Source organism: Pagrus pagrus, assembly GCF_965226575.1.
Source record: "Pagrus pagrus genome assembly, chromosome: 7".
Taxonomy (NCBI): Eukaryota; Metazoa; Chordata; class Actinopteri; order Spariformes; family Sparidae; genus Pagrus; species Pagrus pagrus.
The window spans coordinates 19,461,691-19,488,841 of NC_140191.1; the positions used below are offsets into that span (position 1 = coordinate 19,461,691).

Sequence of the window (27,151 nt, forward strand, 5' to 3'; positions counted from 1 at the left end):
TTGTAGAGGAGACACATTATGCACTGTTTTGATGGAAAACATTCACATTGATTAGACCGGACTGGTTTTGTGGCTTTTTACTTTGACACAGTGCACAAATGTCATTATCATCCAATCAATTCTGACTGTTGCTGTGACCCATAAACCCCAATTCAATTATATCCAGTGAGCAGACCGACACTGTACCAACCAGGCCATTGCACCATCACACCCGATTTTCCCACAGCAAGCCCAAACAGGACCAGGTAGATCAGTTCAGCATGTGCATATGAGGCGATAAATATGCAGAATCAGAACAAAACTCAAATTACGACATTTACTTTTGTAATCAAAAATGTAAAAAATGGTCAAAAAGAGCTCCTAACAAGACCTCATTTCCTTTTTTGATCCTGTGGTTGAAACCAGACCCACTGGAAGTCACCGCTATGAGATTATAAAAACCAAACCTATCAAGCCAACGACCTGAAGCAGGGTCAATCATATTACTGAGACTGTCTGAGTGACAATGACCCTGACCTATGAGATAATGAAGATGAATGACTGTGGGCGGGGCTTGCATTGGGTCCAGGTTATGTTGCTGGTTAATATCTCTCCAGGGAGGGTTTTGTAGGGCATTCATTGTGAGCTGGAAACATGCTCAACCTTGCTATAAGATAAAGTCCCTGTTCAGCATGAGAGTGAGAACTGAGAGATACTCAGCCTCTAAAATGTGACAGTGGGTGAACACACTTTAGGACAAAACGAGCATTTTCAACATTATTCTGGAAAAAAAAAAGAAAAAACGTCCACACAGGGAATGTTTTTCTCTCACTAAGAAAAATATGGACAAGAAGTTATTCAACACACACACACCGCTGTATGAATGAATGTACAACAGAAATAAAAGTATGTTGTTGAGCTAAATAATGGAGATTTTGTTTTATTTTGAAAGGTACACATCAACACTTATTTATATTACTTTCTTTGATATTTTTGCTGGAAAAACAAATGAAACAATGAATTCCTTATGAAAATGATTGGCCAATAATTTACTTTCTATCCAGTAAGCATGCAAACAGTTGCTGGTTCCAGCTGCTAGCACTGTTAGGTGGACAAGAGAAGCTATTTGATGACATCACTTTTGGCTCCAAGAAATTGTGATGACCAGAGTTTCTTATAGACTAAACTATAAGTTGATTAATCATGAAAATTGGCAGATTAGTGGATAATGGTTTCTCTACAAATTCAGACAGGTTGTGCTGTTTCCTGCCATTTCTGCTGCTTTGCAGTAAAGTGCTGAATGGCAGACCCAGACAGTGTGATCCATGTCCACTACACAACACAAGGCAGAATTAGACCCAACAATTACACGCACAAGAACTGAGAATCAACTCCACACAAAATTCATCCTAATTAACTGGCTCAACTCAGTCGAGTGTGATCTGCACTTGACAGACACCAAACCACTCAGTGGTAAGAGAGGCAGACACTAACCATCTGATAACATGGTGTGGGTGCACAGTGAGCTAAACTTAGACTCCCTGACTAACCTAAACTAGCATCTGCGTTCAGCCAATTCTGACAAACGGCTCTGGCTGAATTGGTCACAGTGTGACACAGCAAATCAGCCTCACGTTGAGAGGAATCGCTGTGGAGTGTTTTTTAGGTGCTTTCATCCAATTTAAATGCATGAGGAGAGAACACGGTGCTCTGTTTGCACAGAAGGAGAAGTGTACCCAATGAGATTATTTCAGACTGAGAACACCAAATGTTGAACTATATCCATAATTTAATCTGTGTGAGGGAGGAAACAAGCCACCACTGACGTCTCACAGCTGGACTGAACTATATTTGACACCGTCACCTCTCAGCACGAAGGTGAATTGCATACAACAACAAAGTGGGACATGTCACTTTCACATTTAGATGTCAAGAGAAAACCAGATGAATCATTTTGGCCTGATGCAATAATCAGTGTCACGTGCATCCTTCATTTTTTGGAGTATGAACTGTTTTGTCCTGTTTTTTGGATCAACACATCAGGAGGTGTTAAGCTCAAGAGTAAAAGAAAAAAAATCATTAAATCATTTTCTGTTCCCACTTATGAGTCGTTGCAGCCGCTGCAGTACTGTACTATATACTCAGCAGGGAGTTGGTGACCTGTTTGACACATTTTTTCTGCTCGGTTAGCGCTGAATGTCACCCCAATTACATTAATAATCACCGCAGCATTATGGTACAGAGCACAGAGGACTTTGAAGCTTTGAGGTAACTATTTAATCGACACAATGATTATGTGCCAAACAATATTATAACTGTTTGAACTCGGGCTGAACTTCTGTTAAAGGACAAAGAACAGTAATTCTGTGTTCATGTCCACTCAACCAAGCAAAGGCCCGAATACATACTATATATTTAGAGTGATCCCCAACCTAAAACATTAAAGCAACACTAAACGGGGAAGACCCTTGTAAGAGCTCTGTGGTTTTGTCAGACTCTGCTCTGACCACAAATCTCAAAATACCAACACCCACTGAATGACTTGTAGAAAAAAAAAAAGAGGAGGAGAAGAAAGATTACATCTTTGAATCATGAACCGTAGAGTTACCTCACTCTTCAAAGACAGAGAACAGACAAAATGCTTTCTTTCCAGCAAAAAGGTTGCATAGTGACCAAACAACCAGAGCTAACAATATTTAAAATGTAAACGAGGCAATAAAACCACGGCTATTTTTAAAACCTTTCTGCAGCCACGCTACAAAATCATTCACAGCCTACAGCAAAGACTGGATATGGTAGTCAATCAAAGGGAATTTTAAAATGTGCTGCAAACTTGCTCTGCAGCCTTCGAGGAAGAGGTTTTAGTGTGGCTAACAAAAGATACTAGTGGTAGTTCCCATGAGAGGACATTACAGGTGATCATCAGGGAGTAGAGAACTGGGTCACTTCCATTTTCTCACTGCCCCTAATGACAGACCTCGGGGTTAAAGAGAAGGAGAGGAGGATGGCGGGAGAGACAAGCTGGACGAGAGTCTAGGCTTTGGTCTGTTCTCAGATGTAAGCATGATTTTTTTTACATTTACCACCTTGGGAAAACATCTCAGTTCATTTATTCTCACTGAGGTGAGACAGATATAAATGTCCTTGGCAAACATGTATGCAAATGCTGCAATAAAGCTGCAAAGAAACACAATTATTTAGGTATTATTGTTCTTTTGTAACAGCTTGGTTCTCATTATTGTGTTTAGATTTGATATTGGCCAAGCTCTATGCTGGAATACCACTGAATTGTTCTTTAGCAAAATGGTCTGTGACCCTATTTTCTTCAGCAGAGTCATGTTGGGACAAGCCACAAGTTTGAGGAATCTGTCAGAGAAAGTTACACAAGGGTCGCTGCAGCTTCAGCTCCTACACATCATACATTTTTCGCAGAGGCAAATATGTAAAATGATGTGGGCTAATGTGTGTAAATGTGTGGTCTGCACTGTACTAAATTTGCAATTTACAAACTTATCTAAAGAATCGAGGTCAAAATCAAGACAAACTGAGAGCGAGAAGCGGAGTTGTGTTTGTAACTTGTGGGGGGACTGAAGGAGAGAATAACTTCCTGTGGTTTAAAAAGTCAAAACCACACTCTAGGACAAAGAAACAGAAATATATAGAGCTACTACAACGCTTTGGTGTGCTGTTTCTCCACTTAGTTACACAGCGTTTCAAACAGGATCAGAACCATATTGTACCATATTCATGCAAAAGTGATCCAAAAAATTCACTCAGCCATAACTTTGTGCGACACAAAATGATTGCACGACAGATGATTCTCTGCAGCGTCATTTTAAAATGTAAAGTTTCCTATTGTCAGCCTCTAAAGAACATTTAAGGACATGTGTTTGGACTGTAAGTTGGTGATTTACAACATCCTGCAGTCAGTGACTGTGTGTGAAACTACCCGCTTCATTATCTTCAAAGTGTAAAATAAACCCTGAAGATTCTCTAACCTCATTGCTTGGTGTAACTGCTGTGTCATGGCACTGTCAAAACAAGATTAAAATCTGTGCTCCTCCAGATCTAATTGTGTTGATGCGCAGCAGCTTTGTTTCACGCTGTGTCGTCTGTGCTGCGTTAGTGCCACTCCCACGTACAGTACAAAGCAAACAATGAAATGCAATAAAGCAGTTAACTATTGGTGACAGTCTCTGGCTAGGACAAACACACACCCATACACTTTCCTTTATTCACACCGAGAGATGAAGAGGAAGTTGGACAGTACGCCGACCCTCGAGCCAAGGATCTGTGAATGAGTAACGCTGCCACATGACTAATGGCAGGACAACGGAAACCACTGTGATCCCAACGTCTGACAAAATCACTGTAGTAGAGCTTTTCTCCTTTCTGCATAATTTGCAAAAGCTTGTTTACATCCAGTGCCAATGTTTGAAAATTCACACTTTCTACAATATCTTTACAATGGCATGGTTAAGATTACAGACAGATCATGGCGATTAGGCAACTAAGACACGTGGATAAGGTGTGAAAGATGGTGGGTACCGGGACTGAGAGTCTACAGCCATGTCTGTGAGGCTACAGTGCACACAGCAGTGCTCTGAGCTGAAAGCTAATAGCAGCATGCTAACATGCTTACAGTGACAAAGCTGAAATTGTGATGTAGCAGGTATAATTTTTGCCGTGTTGTTTTTGGTTTATATGACAAAGTTCAATTTGGATTGGATGGTGGAAATAAAACCTCAAGTCATTTTGGTTCAACCTCTGGAAAACAAACAATATCTGCACCAAGTTTCATGCCAATCCATTCAATATTTCAATAAAACTGAAAATGTCGACCTCTTGGTGGCGCTACAGGAAAGTGAGGGGATTAGCCACTCAGTAGAATTCATCCTCTGGGGCCTGTGGATCATCATTGCCATCAGTACAGTCACGCCACTAACACGGCTAAAAGGACAAACATCACTAGCAAGTTTTGATCCTGGTTTAAGCCTCTTTTAAAAGACATTTCATTTCCTGGCTTTACAAAGCAGGTATTAGCAATCCTACACATCTGTATACACTCTGATCGACACTACATCGAGTTATTTTCAAAACGTCTGCTGTCTCAGTTCTTGCCAGCTTTACACAATGTCACTGATTATGATCTGTCCGTCACGCTTTAAGAGTTTTACAGAACAGCTGTTTTTTTTTCTTCATGAATCTTCTCCATCACCTCTGCCCTGCACAGTGCGTCTCAGTGCCCTCTTTTCTCTCCCTCCTTCTCCCATCCTCCCCTCTCCCCCCCTCTTCTTCCCCGGGGTGTGTTTGATGGACTGATGTTATTATCTCTACCTCCTTCATCCCTCCGTCTTCAAAGCAGGGAGATGACTGTATCTATCAAGCTTTAGTGTGCTTAAGAGACGCCTCGGGCACTGTAGTGCTCCACTCCCAGTCTGAGAAGAGCTCGGCGGGAAACAGGAGGAGAGACTTGCGTACATTTGACAGACAGGCAAATTGATAGCGGAAATAACCATATTCCTCCCTTCATTATGTGTGTAGTTTACACTGTAGATGGATGCCCAGCATTGTCGGAAGTAAAACAGGCTCCTGGCTGTTTGTGGCTGCAGTAAGCTGACAAGGGAAGTTTAATAAATGTCGCCCAAAAACATCAAATCTGGGAAGTACATCACAGAGGGAGACAGATGGGTTGTTAGTGTTGTGACATTTGAGGTGATTTATACTTCCTTATAAATTGCATACTGGGAAGGTTATGCATCAGGCTTAATATTCATTGTATAGTGGTTTGCGTACGATATATTCTTAAAGAAGACAACTAATGTCAAACTGGAAACTGAAGATAACTTCTTCAAGACCATGTATGTGTTCAGCTGTGTGACAAACACAACCCCGATATATTCTTTAATCAACATTTTGTAGGTGTAGACATTTAAAATGAAACTGGTTACAGCTGCTGTATGGTCTGAACAAAGAGCTCGACTTTGTTCATACTAAAATATATAATGTCTGAAGTAGAGAGATTAGATGTCACACCCATAGGTGTGTGTTACACTCTCAGCTACAGGAAGCAGGCCGCAGAATTAGTCAGGCAATTTAATTAGTCACTTTCTGACTCCTATTAGTCACACAGTGTAACTCCATTATTCTCCAACAGACAACATTGCCGCTGTAAGTTGCTTGACATCTTCATCAGACACATTTTGCCTTCCCTGCTCGTCGCTTCCTCTTCTAAAACATGTACAAGCACACGTTTGATGTTGTTGTTATGTGTTAAGTTTTGATACCTTTATTACACCCTCTGACTCATTCCCACACTCAACTGCAATTTCATTTCCATTTCTGACCACACTTTTGTAATGTTATTGTTTTCATTTAACCTTTAATTTTTTTTCTTGATGCTTCCCATGCCTGTGATATATTTACTGTAAATATATAAAAGCCATTTTTTTTTAAATTAAATTTGCACATTCATAGCCAAGTCAATGCAAGGGATCTTTACTACTTTATATGTCATTTTTATTTTTAATCGTTTCATAAGGGTGACTATGTAACAGCTATCCAGGGACTACAGATGAAAAAAAAATAGCCTTATAGCTGATTCTGGCACATTTACAGCCATGAATATTAACCGGCACTGTAGCTAGCGAGCTCGTTAGCTTGATAAATATATAAACAAATAAATAAATAAATGAAAATGATAATTAAGTTTGGTTGATAATGAATATAGTTGCAGACCTTAGAGCCACACAAGAGATTATACCACCATGTTGACAGTAGAGTGATCTTCATGTGTAAAATCAGCAGATTGGTCCTTTAACATTTTGCTGTATCATACTTCTCAGAAACACTCGAGACTGTGTTTCACTTTACAACATTTATCTAATTACAACATCTGTTCCCATAATAATCTGATGGTATATTGTTCTTCCACCATGTCGAACATTAGATACTACAACACTCACAGGCTGCAAGTCCACGACATGTTTGTGTTCCCTCCGAGCCACTTCCTGCATAATCGCTTTCTCGAACCCTGTTTTTCCGCAGAACAACAAACAGTGGCTTATTTGTTCAGTCCGGTCAAGCAGAGCGTTGATACAAACTCACCGAGTCATTCTCATGCTCTGCGTCTGGATGAAATACCAGAACCACTCCACTGGAATTCCTCACTTCCCAGTACTGACTCCCACTTCTTTGCATTGTTTTGTGTGTATCTGCGCACTACGAGCCTGTGTCCGGCTCCCACACGGTGACATTGTTGTCATAATGGCGTCGAGAGAGTTTGCCTCACACTGAGCACTTGACTAAATTCTCAGGAAACTATTTTTTTCCTTTTTTATCCCCACACATTCACACGAGCTTATTTGGAAAGGCTCACACTACTCTACACGATATGTCACGATAAAAACTCATCACGTGGAGCTATAAATGAGTATTGCTACAGACCTCCATATCCCTCGCATATATCACAGATGGCTCCAGATTCCTGCAGTGATGATGCATCTCCAATTAATAACTACATTATATAAACTGACAAGTGCAATTTGCAGGGAGACTCGCTCTCTCCTGCTGCGTCCCACCTCAGCGTGCTCCCAGCTCATTTAGCGAGTACAGGAGATGTGAAGGTGAAGCTCATCATTTCTGTCTCTCACCTCTCTCTCTCTCTCCGCTTGTGTCCCTAGATGACACATTCAAGTACCTGCAGGAACTACAAATGTATTGAAGTTAAACACGCCCGAGGGTCTGACTGATAGTTCTGTTAATGTCACACTTCATCACGTCTTAAAGCAGACAACTTGGCTTTGCAAAGCTATTCACAAAGCTCTTCAAACTTCCCCTTCTACCTTGATTCTCCTGTCTATTCCACACAGAGCTGTATAACCAAAACCTTCTCGTTCCACTGAGAGTTGTATGACTAAAAGGCTCCTGCCATTTCCACCCAGAGCCACACATATTAAATGCTGCGCCAATTCATTGACAGTAACTGAAAGCTTTCCGATTGAACTATCAAACTTTATGAACCCTGCTCAGACACTGATTTACCCAAGAAACTATTCTGTCTCAACTATCTTCAGCTTCTAATCCACTTTAAGCCCAGAAAAGAGCCAATATGCATTTTTAATGATCTATCAGGTATTAATTATTTAGCATTCAGTGGATTTACTGCTCCGTGGCCAGTAGTTAATGGTCTGAGCTGCTATTTCCACCAACAGACGCAATAAGGGCTGACATGGATTTGCAGTCAGAGGTGTGACTGGATGAAAGAATTACCTCACTATTGGTACAATGTGTTTAACTGTAGCTGCTGTTTTTATTGTTTCAGCATGACTTTTTTATTGAGGCTTAATAAAGACCTCTGAAAACGTTCCAAACCTGAACATTTTTAAAGCTGGGAAGTCGATACTCTGTGTACATAAGTGTTCTGAAAACAACAGTAAGTTAGTGATGGCCCACTGATCAGGACAGTCAGCAGTAGAAGCGACAGCAGCACCAACAGCAAAACCCTTAGCAACCGATTGCCACACATTGCATCAAAATCAGACTCCTTCTTGGAGCCATAACACAATAGAACACTTTCCAAGGATATCATCATCTCCACTGTTCATCGTGACTAAAAGTCCATAAATCTGCTACTCTGGGACTAGTGATGAGGCGTTTCAGGAGCGTTTCTCTGTGGGAGAGAAGAGCTTCTGTTGGTGAGTACTTTGACCTTTTTAACTTTCATGACCTTTTTAACTTTCAAGACCTTTTCCTTGCACAAGAACCGATATGACACGCTGAAGGAAAGGACAAAAATGAAAAAGCATAACAGGTCTCCCTCAATGGTGCCAATTACCGAAGTCATAGCCAGCAATGTAACTTACTGAATCCATGGCTTCGCTTCATTGAACTGCCATAAATCATTAGTCGGTCAGATCTTGTGCAACACTTTCTGTCTTGCTGGCACACAGATGCCCTACAGAGGAAATCACACGTCCCAGAAACTGGAATGCATACTGGCAATCATTTATAAAAACCTGCTTATAGATGATTAGTGCTGGAAGACGCCCATCTGCATCTAAGATAACACTGGTTCCACTTACAGTGAATGTGACCAGCGGGACTGAAAGATAATGATGTCTTTTGGAAATAGTTTTGACATTTTCCCCATTACAACAGTCCTCAGACTAACTGAGACAGGAGATGGTACGAACATCACCCTGAATGTTCCTCACAATCTCTCACATCTTTGATCCACAGAAAATGACACTAAAATCAAAGTATGAACTTGAAGTGGACGGAGTAACAATGCAGTGAAGTGATGCCCTCTGAAATAATGAAGGCCTCTCAAGTGCTTAAGAGAGCATAAAGCATAGAGGGTTTTGATGTTCTTTAATGAGAACTGCGCATTTCAAGAGCAGTGAAATGTGACATATAAAGACAGACAAAGATTGTGTTGCTCTTAATAAAGAAGTAGCTTGAAAGCAGCAGCAGGAGTTGACTCACCAAGACTCTGTTCTCTGTCTTGTCTCCTTTGATCTCCAGCTTGACTCTCTTCCTCAGCGACAGCTTCACCTTCCTCCCCACTGCATCCCTCACACTCTCTGCACAGAGAAAAGGAGAGAAGAGATAAAATATGGAGATACTCCAATTTGGAAATATCGGTGCGGGAAGAGAAAGTTGCTGTCAGGTGGTTTATCATGCATGACAAAAAGTATCTCTGTATTCCATAGGCTCTTTCACACAGAGGCTTAACACAGAGCACAGATCAGTATATTTCTGACACAGGGGGAACAATGTGCCAACACACCAAAGGAGGAATGATCTCGCTTCCACTTTTCCGGTCTTAAGCTCTTTAAAAGTCTGATTTGATCTCTTTTCTTATCGTCTGTGTTGAACGTGAAACTGAAAATGTTGAGAATGCACACATACACATTCAGTCAAACTACTCAACTGTGTACTTGTCCTCATACATACTAAGCTATAACAGCAGATAAGACAGAATTAATTAAAAATCATGCTTAGTGAAGGCTATGATGATGAACGTGAACCGCGACCACAGCGGTTGTTTCAATTTTATAACCCTATGGTGATGGTGGAAAGATAAACCATATATCTATCGGACTGTCGCCTCTTGCTGGTACAAAGTGGTAGCCTATTATTAGACAGGACGGTCTGGGGCTAGCTAGTTAGCGTGCTAACTTCAGTAGAAATCTCTGCAACAAAGAACGTAGACATCTTTTAAGTGTCGACAGCCGTACTTGCAGCTATGAGGCTGTAGGGTGCTTTCTGAAGTTGTGATGTTTTGAGCTAAATGCTAATTTTTTAGGCATGCTAACATGCTCAAAACAAGAGTGCTAACATGGTTATGTTTACTGTAGCAAGGTGGTGCAAGAAATGTTACAAAACTTATTATAATTTCATGGCAATCCATCCAATACTCCGAGACATCAGCTTCTCTTAATGGCGTGAAACAAAAAATAAATAGATAATTAAAAGTTTCATGACAATCATCAGTCAGCTGTTGATATTATTTAGTCTTAAGTGGTTGAGAGACGAAAGACTGACAGGTCAATAGTAGCATCCATTCTAGCGTATCTAACAATGCCAATTAGCTTCTGTAAGGCTGTTTTTCTATTTTTTTTTTATACTTATAAATCAGACACAGTTTGACAGAATTGTCTGTCGGTTGGAGAGGACAAGTCATTTGTAAACATCACCTTAGACTTGGGAGTTTGTGATTTACCATTTATCATTAATCAGTGATGAAAATAATCATTCCTTAATATGCTGAGTGTGTTGTTTAGCTTTATTGTTCACACCCGGCATGAGTCACCACTGCCAGGGACCTGGCTAAGAAAGCAGATCTGGGTCAGCCGCCTCTCCGCACTCCTCCTTCACCCACCACACAGCGGCTGACAGCCTGTGCACATGTGTCTGAGACAGAAAGTGATTCTGCGTGTGTACATCTGTGCTGGCATGTGTATATCCTCGCCTACAGGCATCCTCAAACCATCATCAGATCAAAGTGAAACTAATAATTAGGAAAAGTGCAAAGTGGTTCATCTGCCAGCCTGAGAATCTGCACTATTTCCTGCTGCAGCTTCTCTAAAACTATAGTCTCAGACATCCAATAAGTCACAGAGATGTCTCCAGTGGGTCTCTACACAAAATGAAACCTTCTATGTTTTAATGAGCCCGAGCAGTTTTTGGCCCCAGACAGGAAAAGCTCCTGACAGTCTCTCATATATCACTTTTAATTCAGTATTTCTGCTCATTCATTAAAACTGTGACAGGACTGAATATATTAGTAACCAGCTGCCCGGTGGTTCATATTAGGACATGAGTGGGGGACTCGTGTGGGAGGTGGGGAAATGGGGGACCTATGGCCTTGTAAAAGCTCAAACAAACAATTCACAAGCTTGTAAAGTCTCATTCAATGACCCTCAACCAATCCAGATGTGTGTGTTGATGATGTCACAGATCAGACCTGTGGTGTTTTAGCTGTCACTCCAAAGAGCAAACAGCTGGAGGAGTTTAAGATCATCGAAATAACATGCATGGTTGTAGACTATTGGATCAAACAAGTTTGAACAAAAAAGGTAAATGTAAGACAGAAATTAATTTATTCAGTATGAAACATGAATGTATTAGGAAGTTGTTTGATGTGACCTCATCTACCAGCAGTTCTTTGTGTGCATTCAAAGAAATCAAGAATGAATTTTAAAGCTTCGCCAAAAAAAAAAGATCTTTTCAAGTTCTTGAACTTGAATTGGGGAACCGAGTCCTTTCACACGGACAGAAAAACGTTTCCCAGACATGGTAATTGTTTGAGTACACAGTTTCTAAATGTGTGCACTTCAAGTAATCCATGTTAGTTCCTTGAAAGCAGTTGTGTTTTTAGTTTTTGCATCTGCAGCTAATCCTACGAGACCAGGTAGCTGATATTCCTTCTATGTGCTGGATGCCAAGAGGGATCTTGTGTAATGCTGAATCACCCACACCAGTGAATGTTTCCAACAATGGCTGGTTATATACTCTTCCAGACAACACGTCATGACAATAGGATCTCATGACAAACAGAAATTGCTCATGTTAAGTGTGCATTGTTGGGCAAATTAGTCAGCTTGGACAGGGAAAATTGTTGAAGAGAGGTGATAAAAATGGAGAACTTGCAGACTCAAGTATGAAAAAAATCTTGAAACGACCTTAATTTACAGTCAGAGAAACACATAATTACCCATTTAAACAGGTTATCAGCCTGTCAGCAGGCTAAACATCTCGTAGGAATGTCTATTTTAGAAACTGAAAGCATTTCATTAAGTTCTGTGGAGCTCAGGATCACCTGGATGGTCAGTGCAAAGCTGTAAAAAAGGGAAGATGTGCACATCCAAAGCACTTTCAGAGGACTCACCTGCATCCAATGATACCAAATATGTCTGGCTGAATTTTGGGGAAATGTGTATATAACAAACCAACCAGACATTTCAGGAACATTTCCAACTGATGGAAGGATCCAGCCACAAAATCACATATCTCATCTTTGAATATTTCTCTCAGTGTCAAACACTGTGCAGCTTAAATGAAGAGCTGGAGTGAAACAAGATGAGTTTAACAACTTTGAAGCTACTTAAGGGGAAACTTAAAGGATAAGTTCACCCAAAAATGAATCATTCATTATCTAAATCATGCTGGTGAAAAATCAGGTGACGTTTCGTAGTCCACAAAACATATCTGGAGCTGCACAGCAAAACAGCGTCGCAGCATTCTCCGTAACAGCTGAAGAAGATGGGGTTTTGTTTTAAAATGTAAAAAAAAAAAAAACAACAGAAACAAAAAACAGGAAGCCCTGAAATCTAAAATTGATTTGAAAAGATGTTATTGACATTATCTTCACTGTAGCTGCTAAGCTAAAAGTGTTAGCATGCACCATGTCTGAACTGTCTTTTCAAATCAATTTGGCATCTCGGGGCTTCTGGAGACTTGGATTAAGCTCACTGAGCTGTACGGGGATATTTTATATTTATTTTCCGTTGTTTCTCTTACATTTTAAAACAAGTCCCCATCTACTTCAGTTGTTTAGGAGAATGCTGCAACGCTGTTTTGCCGTGAAGCTCCAGAAATGTTTTATGGATCACGAAACTTCAGCCAACTTTCAATCTGCATGAGGGTCAGCAGAATCTGTAATGTCTGAATTTTCATTTTGGGGGCAAACTTCTCCTTTAAGGTTTATACTTAACACATTTAGTAAGACGCTATGCTAAGAATACTTTAACATCACCGGGTTGAAATTCCCACATCAAACTGAAAAAGCCTCTGCCCCTTGTGCCTTATGAGAGCCAAAACAGGCCAAATAACACAGAAACCGACAGCCTCGTGAGGGCACCAGTCTCGTTATGAGACCACAGATACGTTGACAGAGTAAAAAAAGCGCCTGACTGCCTGAGAAACTCAGTGACTCAGTGAATGAATGCATGCCTGACCAAGTGACTGCATGACCAAGCATTTTCCTTTGAGCCTCATCTACACTCCAGCATGCACTTTAAGTCTCTTTAAGACCTAAACAGAGCCAGAGAGGAACACTGTGGGGCTCGAGTGTGTGCGTCCACTTGAGATGGAGAGAAAGCTAATCCAACATTGCAGTGAGGTGTCAAAAACTGAGCCACTTTGCCAAACAAAGACACCCTGAGCTGGAGCCAAACAGCCTGCGAGGACTCTAAAGGTATGTCCACTACCAGGACAAATAAATCAGAAGAAAGCTGGCAGACAGAAGGAGGCTTAAGTGTGGAAAATAAGCCTGTAAGTTATGAGCAGAGGGAATGACAGGCTGGCCGCTCACATCTAAACTATTTGGATTTTCTTCCAAATATAGACTACGGTGTAGTCCACAGTACATCACCATCACAAGCACCTTGATCAACAACAGCAGCAGTGCTCTGTGTGTACACAGCTTATATACACACAGCATATTTTAGTAACCCTTCACTAGAATTTAATATAAACAGGACTGGGGATGGGTTGGGTATGATCACCACTATGGGAGGTGATAGCATGACTATTGTGTCTCAGTATGCCTGTATAGTATGTATGTATGTATGGGATGTGTCTGACTGCAGCAGTTCATTAAGGTCAGTACAGTCCTGACTGTGGAGCCTTGCACACTGTGGGCTGGAGACAGCATCTGTGATTGTTCCAGTCCGGACACATGGCTACAAATGATCCGTGTCTGTTCTTACCCAGAAGCTCTTTGGGGACCTCTGACACTTCTTCGCTCATTTTGCTGAAGAGAATATCCACAAAAATAAAAAAAAATAACAAAGAAACACAGCCAGAAGAGTTCAGTCAGAGAAGGCTAGGATTGTGAGGAGGGGTGTCAGGTGGAGTCCGCCGCCGCCGCCGGTGCGTTTCTCCCGGTTACATGCTCCTCTCCTCTCGCGGTGTCCGGACAATGTACCCGCGTTTATCCGAGCGCATCTCTCTTCGGGTCGAAGCGGGTTCAGGGGTTGTGTGCTGAGGGGAAGGTACGACACGAAACACCGCTAGAGGCTTCTTAAAATCATGTTGAAATCCCGCAGATTGTGCGCCTCGGGGGAGATGAACAGAGCACCGCACACGCACAAGCACATCCTCTCCGGCCGGGGCCCTACCGTAAAGCTGTCGGTAATACAGCAGCGGCAGCCAATGGAGGAGACCCGGGCCCCTCCCCGCTCGGTGATGCGACAGCCAGGGAGCCGATGCGATGCCGGCGCGGTGTGGCGTGGCAGGAGGGGGCGTGGGTGGTGGTGGTGGTGGTGGTGTCAGACTGATATTAATGAGCAGGCTGCACAGGCGGTGCCCAAACTGGGAACCAGGGACCTCTAGCGGTCCTTGGAAGGTTTTCACGGGATCCCAATCCTCTGGGCTGAACTCCTATTACTCCCAATGGATAATAGTCAGAATGTAGGAGATTAATACTGGCCTACTATAAGTAGCCCATCTGAAATCACTCCTACATGTGCAGCTAGAGTCTAAATCCCTGTGGGAACAGGAGTGATACCCCTGCAGAGAGGCCTATTCTCTTTATATGTTAAGAATATAATACAAAATAATTGAAAATACCAGAGACTGTACAGCTGCACCTGTACTGGGAATAGTCTATATATGCATTTTATCGATGAGACAGGAAATGTCGTCACAAAAGAAATAATTTATTTGAATTCAGTTAAGAAAATTTCAAATCCAAGAATTTCCAGAGTAAAGGTTATCATGGTGAAAGTATGACAGTGTACAGCCTGGCCATAATGGCACTCAGTAGAGCGCATACCTCCTTGAATTCAATCAAACCGAAATCAATAGAAAATAAAACTTAAATAATGATTTTATTAAGTCTTCTCGATTCTGAACTTTAAAAAACAAGCAAACTTTTGAATAAAGTGACAGAATTATTTCAGGTCACTATAACACTGACCATGGTCTTGTTGTAATAGTTATTACAGTAAGAGAGACAGGCTGCACAGTCTTCTTGTTTGGGCAGAGCAGCAGAGGAAAGATGGTGACACTTAGTGGTGATTTGGTTAAATTACACCCTGCAGGCTGCCACAGTGGTTTTCTTGATTGAACAGGTAAGAAATGTTCGTAAGATTTACAGTAAAAAGCTGTTAAATACCAACAGTAAAAGACTGTAAAATTGAAAACAGTATATCAGTGTAATAGATACATGGAATTACCCTACATTAACAAACGGTGCTGAACTTTAATTTTGACTGTAACAATATGTAAGAGAGAGTTGACTGGTGGGAGGAGAGGGAGGAGGGGGCAGTACCTGCTGAACCTGTGAGGCAGAGTCGTGCGCGCACACACACACACACACACACACGAGAAAGAGACACGCGTAACGTACGGTCACGCAATTCAAACTGCGCGGCGGTTCTGCACGGCGATGCAGTTTGGGTATTTCTCTTCTGTGAGGATTAATTTGTGATGGCACAACGCGACTAAAGAGCACGTAAGTAAAATGATCTTCTTACGATATGTCTGCATGTCTGAAGAATTATTTCCAGTGTGGTAGCAAACAAAGCTTTGTAATAATGTTATGGTAAGTTTACATAGGTCTGCTACATACGTCGTCAGGTTAAATTTAACGCGGTCTTTTCTGCAGTTTTGTGCCCTCGCTTAAAAGGTGAATGTTAGTGAATTGCCTTTTGTCACATTGTGTATGTTGTGTCGAACATTAGCTTAGCTTACGTGAACGTAAGTCGCTGTAGGCAAAATGTTGAATTGTAATTTCTGTGGTAAGTCATTAGGACTTTGAGAGGTTATGTGCTTCACTGCAAACTTCACAGAAATGAACCACGCTGTTTATTTAAGTGCTTTGGAGATGGATGCAAGCAGACATTTTGCAGGTATGGAGCTTTTAAGGCTCATTTTTACCGTAGGCATAATATTGCATCTGCTAAGGAAACTGTCGGGACGGCTGTTACCACTTTTAAATGTGTAGTGGCCTTGTGTGAACGCCAGTGTCAAGACACCCAAGAACTCATTGCTCATTTGAAGGAGCATATTGTAGAAGGACGTGCTGTCAGTTGTCCAGTTAGAGGATGTAATACTGATTTCCGGGTCAAGTCTTCATTTACTGCGCATATGTCACGGAAGCACAGAGGTTTTACAGACCGCAGTCTAAGTGATGTGTACAGAGAATCTGCTTCCCGTCAACATCTACCCCACCTGAGTTAGGTGACTGTGTCCCTCACAGTGATGCAGGTCCAGCGACAGGCACAGATGAAGTCGAGTTGGACATATCTGAAAATTTCAGTGATCTTTATCTTAGAAACGTGAGTTTGTTCTACTTGAGATTGCAGGGGCAGTTCCTCTGACTGCTTCAACTATACAGAACATTGTTGAGGAAATGCAAAACATAAATGAGTTGGGTCAAACAAATACTTTGAGTAAACTTAGTTCACTGCTAAAAAATGACGCATCATTATCAGATGAGATTATAGAACTGTGTGTCAGGAGAGCACTCACCCGAATCTCCTTCAGATGTTCTAAGTGACATTAGTGATGGTCAGATATTCAGAAACAATGATTTCTTTGCTCAAAATCCATCATGTGTCAAGTTAGTTCTATACCAGGATGCCTTCGAAGTAGTTAACCCTTTAGGCTCTGCCAAGACAAGACATAAAGTTTTAGCTGTCTATGTATCTGTTGCCAACTTGCCACTTCATGTACGGTCTGACACAGACCACATATCACTTGTGTTATTGTGTAGAGAGAAAGATTTCAAAGCGTTTGGGCATGCTAAGGTGTTCTCTGAACTAATAACAGACCTGAAGGAATTGGAGGAGAATGGGATTGTTGTATCAAATGAAACAGTCAAGGGAACCTTGCATTGCATTGCTGGAGATAATTTGGGCTCCCATTGCATCGGTGGATTCTCTGAAAATTTCAGCTTCTCAAAAGAGCTAAGCTCTCAGGTCAGGCTGTACAGAACTGGAATTTTCTAAGGCTGTTGCCTCTCATAATTAGTGACAGAGTGAAAGATACAGCTGATAATGTGTGGCAGTTGACTCTGCAGCTGAAAGACATTGTGGACATGATATGTGCTCGGAAAATCTCTGTCCCTCGGGTTGCATACCTTGATGTTCTTATTCAAGAATATTTAGAGTCAAGAAAAGCTCTATTCCCAGAAAGTGGCCTGAAACCAAAGCATCATTATTTACGTCACTACCCAGAAATGATTCTGAAATTTGGGCCCCTGATCAGACTATGGACAATGCGCTTTGAAAGTAAGCACAGTTATTTCAAGAGACGTGCAAGGAATTTGAAAAATTTTAAAAACCTCTGCCTTACTCTGTCTGAAAGATATCAGCTGTTACAGGCATATCTTTCAGCAGGATCAATGGACAAGGCTGTCTTCCGAGTTAAAGATGGTTCTCCATTTTACGCAGGACTATACAGTAATGCCATTCAAGATGCAGTCAGACAATTTGGCTTCACTGAGACCAACACAAAGGTCACAGTAGAAATTCTGTATAAGGGAACGTCATATAAAAAAGGGCAATTCCTTGTCACAGGGAACATTGACTCCATGCAGTTTGGTGAACTAGTGCTCATTTTGATTAAAAATGACACTGTTCATTTTCTGATGTCAGTATACACAGCATAATTCCTTTCTGAGTACCACCTCTACACAGTGAGGAAAGACAATGAACAGATGCAGTGTCTGAACATCAGTGACTTGATTGATTTCTATCCATTGCCATCTTACATGAAAGATGGATACCAAATAGTTCCTTTGAAACACAGTGTGTTATCACATTATTAACTGTCTTGGACTGTCATTCTGGGGTTAATTGTGTTTTATTTACTTTCATACTCAGAAATGGATGATGCAGAGCAAATCAACATACACGGTGCCATCACAAAGGTGTTGCCAGACCTCCCAGCCTCATTCTTAGATGTATAGAGACACTCCAATCATTGGGGGTAGAGACCACTGAAGATTGTCACTTCATTCAGGAAGCTGACCTGCTTTCAACACTGAGACCAATTCAAGCAAGAAGATTGGTAGCTGCCTGGAAACAAACCAGTAAGTAATTTTGACAACCTTGTTTGAAGTAGGTCTGTAACCAAGGATAAAACATAATCTAAATAAATTTTGTTGATTCCCTCTTTTACAGCACAAACCAATGAAGGCCATAGCCAGTCAGCGTTGTTTTCTCCATCTTCCTCAACATACTCTTCAGTCAGTCTCTCCCCGTCGTCCACCCGCTGGATTACTGCTGCAGACTGGGTTGACGACTTCCAGATTCCATGGACGAAGTTTCCTGAAGGCTTGATGCAATGTTTAGTAGGGATGTGCACGGTGACTCGGATACTCGGGTACCCGAGTAGACAATCTGCTAATCGGTTACAAATTATTAACCGGTTAACCTAGGATTATTTCATTGTCGGCGATGCCGGGTGTATAGTCACTCTGTTTCTCGTCTATTTCAGCCTTTACACCAACCCCACCGGTGTGTTTGTAACGTTAGCTTACCCAGAAGCCGAGCAGTCAAGCCTGTCCAATAGGGACCTGTGTGCCGTCACATGACGGGCTAAAATCCAATGGGAAAACATGATCTGCCAAAGATCGTTTATTTACATCAAGGTGGTTGCTCTGTTGCCGTGTGTGATCACTACTATCAGGAAATCTCCCGTAAATCCTAATAAATAATGCGTAAATTAACATGTATGCATTTCATGCAAGTTGAGACAACTAAATGTGCCTGAGATTAATGAGAACCTGTGTTTACTGCAGAAAACAAACTATAACACACACAAAATTGTCTGTGAAACTCATGTAAATGTCAGGGTTGTCCATGCTTTACAACAGTGCCGCCTTGTGGTCGTCAAGTGGAATTGACGAACAGACAGGAGTCTGACATGATTGACAGCTAGCTAAGTTACAGTTTTGTGTTAAAAGAAGATGGCGAGTAAAAGTGCTGTGTGGGACCACTTTGATCTGGACAAAGATGATACAAACAAGGTTGTATGTCGCATTTGTAACCTTAAACTGTCTTACAACCACTCAACGAGTTCGATGCGAAACCACTTAAGGTTCAAGAAACACGAAAGCATAAGCACCGCTAATTACTGAAAAAAATAAATAAATAAATCCCGGGGTATAAATGCGCTCCGTCCAGAGGGGAAACTTTTTTTTTTTCCAGTCATAAACTCATATGTGCATCTTAAACTCCAATCTACTCTTATTAACCACCTGATATTTTGTCTGACGACGCTGTGTGTCAGCAATGCGCTGTCTGATGGACAGAGCGCATTTATGAGTCATATATTTTATTATTCGGTTACTTGATTAGGACCAGGTTCGGGTACTCGGTTAGAAAATTACTCGAAATGCCCATCCCTAGTGTTTAGAGAGGGGGAAAAGGCCAAGTCCACAGCTACGTAGAGAAATGGTCCGGATTGTTGTAACTGAAATGATGAAAGTCTGTGCCTCTCCCAGTACAAAAGCCTCCACAGAAGTTGCCAAAAAAAATATTGCAATGTATCCACAGTCACTGCAAGATGTCATAGCAGGTGATGTGGTTGGACTAGGGTATCACTCACTAGTCAAGCAGTTACAAGCCCGAATTGAAAATGTGAATCGGTCTTCAGCACCAAGGATAAAGAAGCGCAAACAGCGGTCAGATGAGTATGACACAGATGAAATTCCAGCTGAACAAAGGGCAGCTATGCAGGACACCTATGGTTGCATAAAGTGGGAAATGAAGTATATGCCAGTGAGTGAGACACCAGAAAGCCAACAGGAGAAGAAAGACAAAATGAAAGCGCTCAGTGAACAGACCAACTTCAGCCCTACTAGTGTACCTACTATTCCCAACGTAAAGAGATAAACAAGGGAACAGAGCTGCAATCCCTCATGGAGGAGTGGCCTTTCTTGTTCCAGGAGATTGGCATGACGGTCCACTTCCAAGACCTCACTTGGATATCGCTGAAAGAGACTTTCCTCACCAATGTAGAAAAAAAGGGAAAACGGCTTCTGGACTTCATGAGAACCATTTGTGCAGACAAGAGCAAAAGAGTTCTTCAGGCTGTCACAAAGCTGGAGATTCTGAGAGGACAGTTGGAGGGCTGCTCAGAAGATGTCAAGGACATGGTGCTCCTTCTTCTCTCCTACTTTAATGAAAAAGAGGAGAACCTCTTCCACTATGTTGAACAAACATGTCTGGCAAAATGCATGAAGTACAAGTGGAAAGCTTGCCTTTGACACCATGCATCATTGTATGTGGTAAGTGTTGATAATCAGTTCACTAAGCTAATGTTCGGAAGTATTACATGAAAACTGTCATGTTTTGAAGTGCTGTTTCAAAGCCTAGCAGTTTTGGTAAGACTGCTTTTGGATGCTAATGGCTGTTCTGCTATTCTATCTGTCTGTTATTTGCAGGAACGTCCTGCTATGCCTCAAGACAGTTCATGCTGAGTGTAGATGGCAAGATTGTGAATGACCACATCCCCAACTTCATCTCTGCAATCTGTTTGATGTTTGGAACCTACTACTAATATCCATTATCCCGTGGATCTGGGCTCCACACTTGAGTTCCTTCAGAGGTAAAGACATTTTTTTTATTAATTAATGAAAATAATTTATTTCCTCATTTAGAAAAAAAATTCAGTATTTTTAGTGGTTGATTATGAAATTATGTTCAAAGGTGTTTCTTCATGATCAATCCTGAGAGGGGCACAAAAGTTGAAACAAAGAAGAACAAGAAGCAGCTGTCGGTGAAACCAAGAGTCCTCACCCTCATCGCAGATCTCGCTGACCAGGATTGGAGAGGGACATGTTAAAGATGGACCTATCCAACTGAACTGTTAAGTCTGACCTCTTGCACAGCGCCAGCTGTATGAACTGGTATGAATCGTGTACACAAGGGCTGCAACTAATCATAATTTTCATAATCAATTAATCTGTGTTTTATTGTCTTGATTAATTGATTATTGATTGATTGATTGGTTTGGTCCGTAAAATGTCAGAAATGGTGAAAAAGTGTGGATCACTGTTTTCAAAGTCCCAGGGGATGTCCTCAAATGTCTTATGTCCAAAACTCAAAGATATTCATATTTTCCTGTCATAAAAGTACTAAAGAAACTGAAACAGAAACTGACTCGATTAATCGATTATGAAAATAGTTGGCAATTCATGCAACTCCAGTATAATTACTGTACTTTAACTGTTAACCATTGACATGCATAACAGTATTCTTTGTTTTCGGTCAACTTAAGGGTTAAAATAAGCAATTTTAGTTATGTTTAATTTATGTGAACTGGCTCACTGTGCATTTTCTGTGGAATTATTAATGCCTACTGATTACATGAACAATAAGCAGCAATTTTGTGTATTTTTTGTCATTTTTGTTAGAGGCGGTACTTTCAGTTAGGTCAAACAATTTGAAGGTATTACTTGAACAATACGGTCAAGGCAACAGCAATTTAGTGTATTTTTTTTTTTTGCCATTTTTGTTAGAAGCTGCTCTTTCAGTTACTTTAAACAATTTCAGGGTAATACTGACTTCGATTACACAATTCTAATTTTCCATTCCATGCAGGGAGTTTTCTAGTTTTGGCTTCTTGTTTTTTGTTATTAGAAGCAACTTTTCAGAGCATTTGGTCACTTGTTGATTTAAAGTAAAAGTCGTCTTCCAAGTTAAAGATGGTTCGTCTTTTTACTTTTACTGTAGAGTAAAGCCATTCAAGATGCAGTCAGACAATTTGGCCTCACTGAGACCAACACAAAGGTCACAGTAGAAATGCTGTTGTGTCACAGGGAACATTGACTCCATGCAGTTTGTTTAATAGTGTTTATTTTGATTAAAAATGACTGTGAGGAAAGACAATGAAAAGCGGTGTGGTATCTTAACATCAGTGACTTGATCAAAGTTTGAGTTGTGTTTTCCAGTTTTGACTTGGTTTTTGTTCCCAGAAGCAACCTTTTGTAATACTTTAGTAATTTGAAGTAATTATTGTACTAGCAGTAAGTTTGCAAAGCTTCTTGGTTATTGATGCATTGGAGTTGATTTGGAGGTTTACACTATTTTAGGTTTACAATATATCATAGGTTTTTCCATAGAGATTTACCACAAACAAAAAACATTTTCTACTGTGAAATGTAATGGCATACCGTAATGTTTTAGATGTTATCACTGTATTTTTTATGGTGAAATTCTGGCAACCACAGCTGCCAGTATTTTACTGTAAATTATACAGATTTTTTTTTGTTTACCGTAAAAAGGTTTATAATATAGCTGTTATTTTTAAAGAGAATTACCGTAAACAGGTTTGCTAAAGATCTGTTTTTTGCATAGTAATTTATCGTAAACAAAACATTTTTCAACCATAAAATTTACAGTTCCTAAAAAAGCATACCGTAACATCTTATACATGGTCACCATATTTATTATGGTTGTTTACGGTAAACTAGTTTACATTCTACCTGCTATTTTTACAGCAAATTACTGTAAATATGTTTATTATATATCATTTTTTAAAATAGTAATTTACTGTAAATAACACAATTTTTAACCTTGAAATTTACAGTTCTATAAAACCATACCGTAATGTCTTAAATATGGTCACCATATTTTTTACGGTAAAATTCTGGCAACCACAGCTGCCAGTATTTTACCGTAAAATATACAGATTTTTTTTTCAGTGCAGTGTTAAACGGAAATACAGTTTGGACTCTGCTTAATCTCTTCCAGCCTCTTCTCTAGTTTTTCTGCCATGGCGGTGAGCTGTGTGGCCCTCCTGTGAAGCCCCGGCCAGCCAAGCTCTGATTTCATCCATGAGAGGACCTCTCTGTCTGGAGACATGTGTGTGCCTGACGTGCCTCTCCCCTGACTTATGAATGTACCTGATGGAGGGAGATGATGGTTTATTAGCATCTATGTGTTGGAGATGTGCGAGGAAAGAGTAAAGAGAGAGATAAAGTGATCTACTGTGGGGATCACAGCTTGTGTACTCACCTGCTGACAAATTTCTCCATTATCGTCACGCACATCCTGTGCATACTGAAGAGCCCTGAGTAGAAGACCCTGAATATCTCACCTGAGAAGAAAGGACCCACGTGAGTTTGAAACCCCAACTTTTGTTGAAATTCTGCCATAACTGTGAGAAGTGAGTGTTTAAAATAAACTACAGAGTACACACCTCCATTTGCAAGATCCTGGCAGGTGCCGCACACTGTGTCGTGGTAAATGGAGCCAGAGAGGAGCGCAATCTGTCCGCTTGAGCATTCCTGGTGATTTACGCACGTCTCCAGCGCAGAAGATGAGTTGGAGAAGGAGCCCTCGGGACACTTTTCACAAACAGTGTCCATTTGTGAAGTACCTATAGAAAAAAAAATGCATTTGGTGTCATTATATTGTTATCTAAATACCATTAGAGCCCAGTTTATCGCGCTATCTCAAATTTACCCTTAAATGCAGTCTGGTTTTTTTGGCTGTTACTCTTGTAAAATATTTCCTGATTGATGCAGACTGAAAGTAAGATAAAAATCTTACAAACAAGAAAACAAGGAGGCTAAAAGAAGAAACTTTCTTTCCCCTGTTAAATACCTTTGGTTAGGACACCCTGCCCGGGCGCGCACTGTGTGTGTCTGATACAGAAGTCATCGGCCCCGTAGAAGCCCTCCACACACCGGCACACCCTGTTGGCTGTCGCTGTGCACTCCTTCTCCACCACCTGGTTGTCAACGCAGAAGTTGCTGCAGTACAGACACCTGGGCAGGTAGTTCCACAACTCGGTGAAGTGTTCGGCTTGGCACGCCTCACATATGGTGGGTGTGGTGGCCGTGCAGTGCGCAGCCATGTACTTGCCGGGCGGACACATGTCACAGGTGAGTGTTGCCCCTGTGAGCGGGTCCAGGCGCTCATAGGTGCGGCCGGAGACCTGCGCTGAGGCACCGCAGACAGCGGAGAGCAGGACGAGCATCGGTAAGAAAAGCTGAGGAGAGGACAGTGATTATTGTTCTGCTACTACTGGTACCACTGGCTTTACTACAGCTCAGTGTTGTGATAGCCTGCAGTACTACTGTCACCTGTAAAGTGGTTATTATTTTCCAGAAGGATACAGTACTGATACCACAACAAAAGATAAAAAACAAGAATATTACAGCGATAGAATGAAACTGGAAACATAAAAGGATCACATCACCCCAGTTTTCAACATACACTGTACAATTTTAAAGTTAACTTTACTTTTTAAAAGCCAGTTTCCATGATTTTTTAAAGTGTAACTACTTGTAAACCCCCAAACCACTTTTTTTCTGCTGAAAACAAATGTATTTGGGTATGAAGTAGTGTTGTTGATGTATTCTGGTCCAACTCTTGACATTTTAGTCAAAGTATTTAAATTTGGTGTATTTTGTTGTAAAAATGTAAGAGTGACTGCCCTCTATGGGTTGAAACCCGGCTATTACAATCGAATTTTGCTATTGGCTGAGATGGAGGCCGATGATGTTTTGGAGGCAGCTTAAATCACGAGCCACCACTGTTCGCCCTGCCCCTCTGTGTGTGTTTTTGCGTGTCTGAGTGTAGCTGGACGTGTCTTCACTGCTCCTGGAGCCCCGCCCACAATCAAGGCATTTTTTGAATTTCCAGCCTAGATGCACCTGAGCCAAAACCTAGGGGTTTAGTTACACTTTAAGTACTTTAAGTAGGCCTACTTTACTTAAAAAATCGAGGAAACTGGCTTTTAATTTGATTTTCTGTGGCACTTTTTGGGTGAATCTTTGATTTCAAAATTTACTGGAAATTTTCAAGATCTCATTACTGTAACTGATTGATTACTGTAGCAGACATCAGGTGTCTTTCTTAACTGATTCTGCGGGGAGGCACAAGTGTCCAGAAAGGGCTCCTGAAGGGCACTTTATCGTGTTTTATCCACCATAGATTATTTTAGTTAAGTCACTTTGTCCAATTTTACAGTGTAGAGACCTAAATATTTATTTTTTAAGAACTAACTGATTAAATCACAGCCAAAGGTGAGTCTACATTTCTTTTGTTCCATTGAAAAGATTCTTTTTTTATGTCTCTATAGGTTAAAAAGAAGTAGACGGTGCTGCAAAGTCTAAATTTAAAAGTGACAAAGTGATTTTACTTGAAGAAATCGAGGAAACTTGTAAAATGTACAGTGTGGCTTTAGCAGTAAAGCAATGATAAAGTCCCTGACTGGAGTAGTAAAGTTTCAGTCCATTTGGCTTTAGGTCTATTTTCAATAAAAGAAAAAGCAACAAACATTTCTCAATTCACTCAGAGAGCTTCTGTTTTGTTATTTTAATAGGTGTTTCTCCATGTCGCTTGAGAATTAACATGAAACGTTAAAAATTGTGTCAAAATCTCGACTGCCTGATGAATAATTTCCATATTGTCTTTTATCCACCATCTTCTAAAGCATCATTAATTGTGACGTCTGTCTTTGCTGGATTGTATCATCTTAGGCTTAATAGTATATTGTTATAGAGAGTACTCACCATGCTGATGATGTGTTGCTTCTGTTGAAGATGGTTTGACAGCAGGATCAAGTCCGTTTTATAGAGGATTTTAGAGGAACTACTGTGTGGGCGTGGTTTGTGGTTAAAAAAGTCAAAGATCTTCTGATCAGCTGAATTTCGGACAAGATACCAAAATGAAAGCAATTTATTATAACCTTAAATTATAATAAGTCTGGAGCCAATTCAGTCATCATGTGTCCTGTTTCTGTTTCTCTCCTGTCTTTTTACAAATCCAGCTTTTCATTTCCTAGGATTTATGCAAAAATAATTGAATTTGACATGCAAATATCATATATATCATATCATATCATATCATATCATGTCCATTGCTCTCTCTCCTGATACTTTCTGACCTGCCCTATTGTCAAGTAAAAAGAGAAAAATAATCCTACAAAACACTCTAAAAAGTGTAACATGCAGCTGTTCATTCAAACGAATAACTGCCATTTAAAACAGGATAACATTATTGATTTGATGGTGAAACTCATTCTTTTTTGCATTTAGAGACATCAAGTTTGATTTATACTGAACTAAATATACGTCCAAAGGACCCAAAACAAAGTTTTTGATTTCTCTCAATTTTTTTTTTTTCTTCATGACCTGCAGATGTCGGATGTAATATTTGTAGTTTGAGTCGAATGTGAATTGCGCATGCGCATTGCACACTGCACAGTTCGCGCACATGTGAAGTCCCATAGCTCTCTCTCGGCATGCTGGCCAAGACGCACCATTTGACATGTGGGTGTCTGACAGCAACAGTTGTCAGGACCGTAAAGGAAAGAAAATGCAGTCTGAGTGAAGCGCTGGAGCCGTGGGCAGATAACAGCGGGAGCTTCCAGTGTTTTGTTGTACCGAGCAGGAGAGCCGTTGTGGTGAGCTGGGAAGCAGGTGTTAGCAGCGGATGCTAACCGCTACCGCTAGCCGAAGTTAGCATCGAGCTAGCTCACTACAACAGCTCTCATACTTATTACCACTCGAGGCTTTAGTTAGATATCGTCCGTCCACGGCTCCATCACTTCACTCGGACTGTATTTCTTTTTCTTTGCGGTGCTGCTGCTGCCAGAGAGAGAAAGAGAGACGTGCTAGCACTTGCTAACATTATTAGTTTGGTTCAATAACTAAAATGTTAAGAAAATCATTTGGATCAAGGCAAAGAATAAAGGT

At 40.9% G+C, this 27,151-nt stretch overlaps 2 protein-coding genes and 1 long non-coding RNA gene across 6 annotated transcripts in view; 1 reads left to right on the forward strand and 2 right to left on the reverse strand.

Moving 5' to 3' along the window:
• Nucleotides 1–14,694, reverse strand: part of LOC311260547 (F-actin-uncapping protein LRRC16A-like) — a 74,033-nt gene extending 59,339 nt beyond the window's left edge. For 3 of the 4 annotated variants that reach the window (XM_084358515.1, XM_084358513.1, XM_084358512.1), the window contains exons 1-2: nt 14,196–14,694; nt 9,466–9,563 (exon numbers count right to left, since the gene is read on the reverse strand). In XM_084358515.1, the coding sequence (XP_084214641.1) occupies nt 9,466–9,563; nt 14,196–14,235 (138 nt within the window). In that variant the 5' untranslated portion in view covers nt 14,236–14,694. The remainder of the gene's footprint in view (nt 1–9,465; nt 9,564–14,195) is intronic. The other variant, XM_084358514.1, reaches the window with a different exon arrangement.
• A 4,586-nt stretch (nt 14,695–19,280) lies between these two features.
• On the forward strand, nt 19,281–22,243 carry LOC311259839. Its single transcript, XR_014622945.1, has 3 exons — nt 19,281–20,728; nt 20,885–21,048; nt 21,150–22,243. It is a non-coding gene; the product is annotated as an uncharacterized lncRNA (long non-coding RNA).
• A 938-nt stretch (nt 22,244–23,181) lies between these two features.
• LOC311260135 (tumor necrosis factor receptor superfamily member 11B-like) lies at nt 23,182–24,637 on the reverse strand (the record flags this gene model as incomplete). Its single annotated transcript, XM_084357650.1, has 4 exons — nt 24,051–24,637; nt 23,644–23,823; nt 23,460–23,541; nt 23,182–23,347 (listed from the first exon to the last, which is right to left on the reverse strand). The coding sequence occupies exons 1-4, from the start codon at nt 24,424–24,426 to the stop codon at nt 23,182–23,184; spliced, it is 804 nt and encodes a 267-aa protein (XP_084213776.1). The 5' UTR covers nt 24,427–24,637.
• Between the last annotated feature and the right edge of the window lie 2,514 nt (nt 24,638–27,151).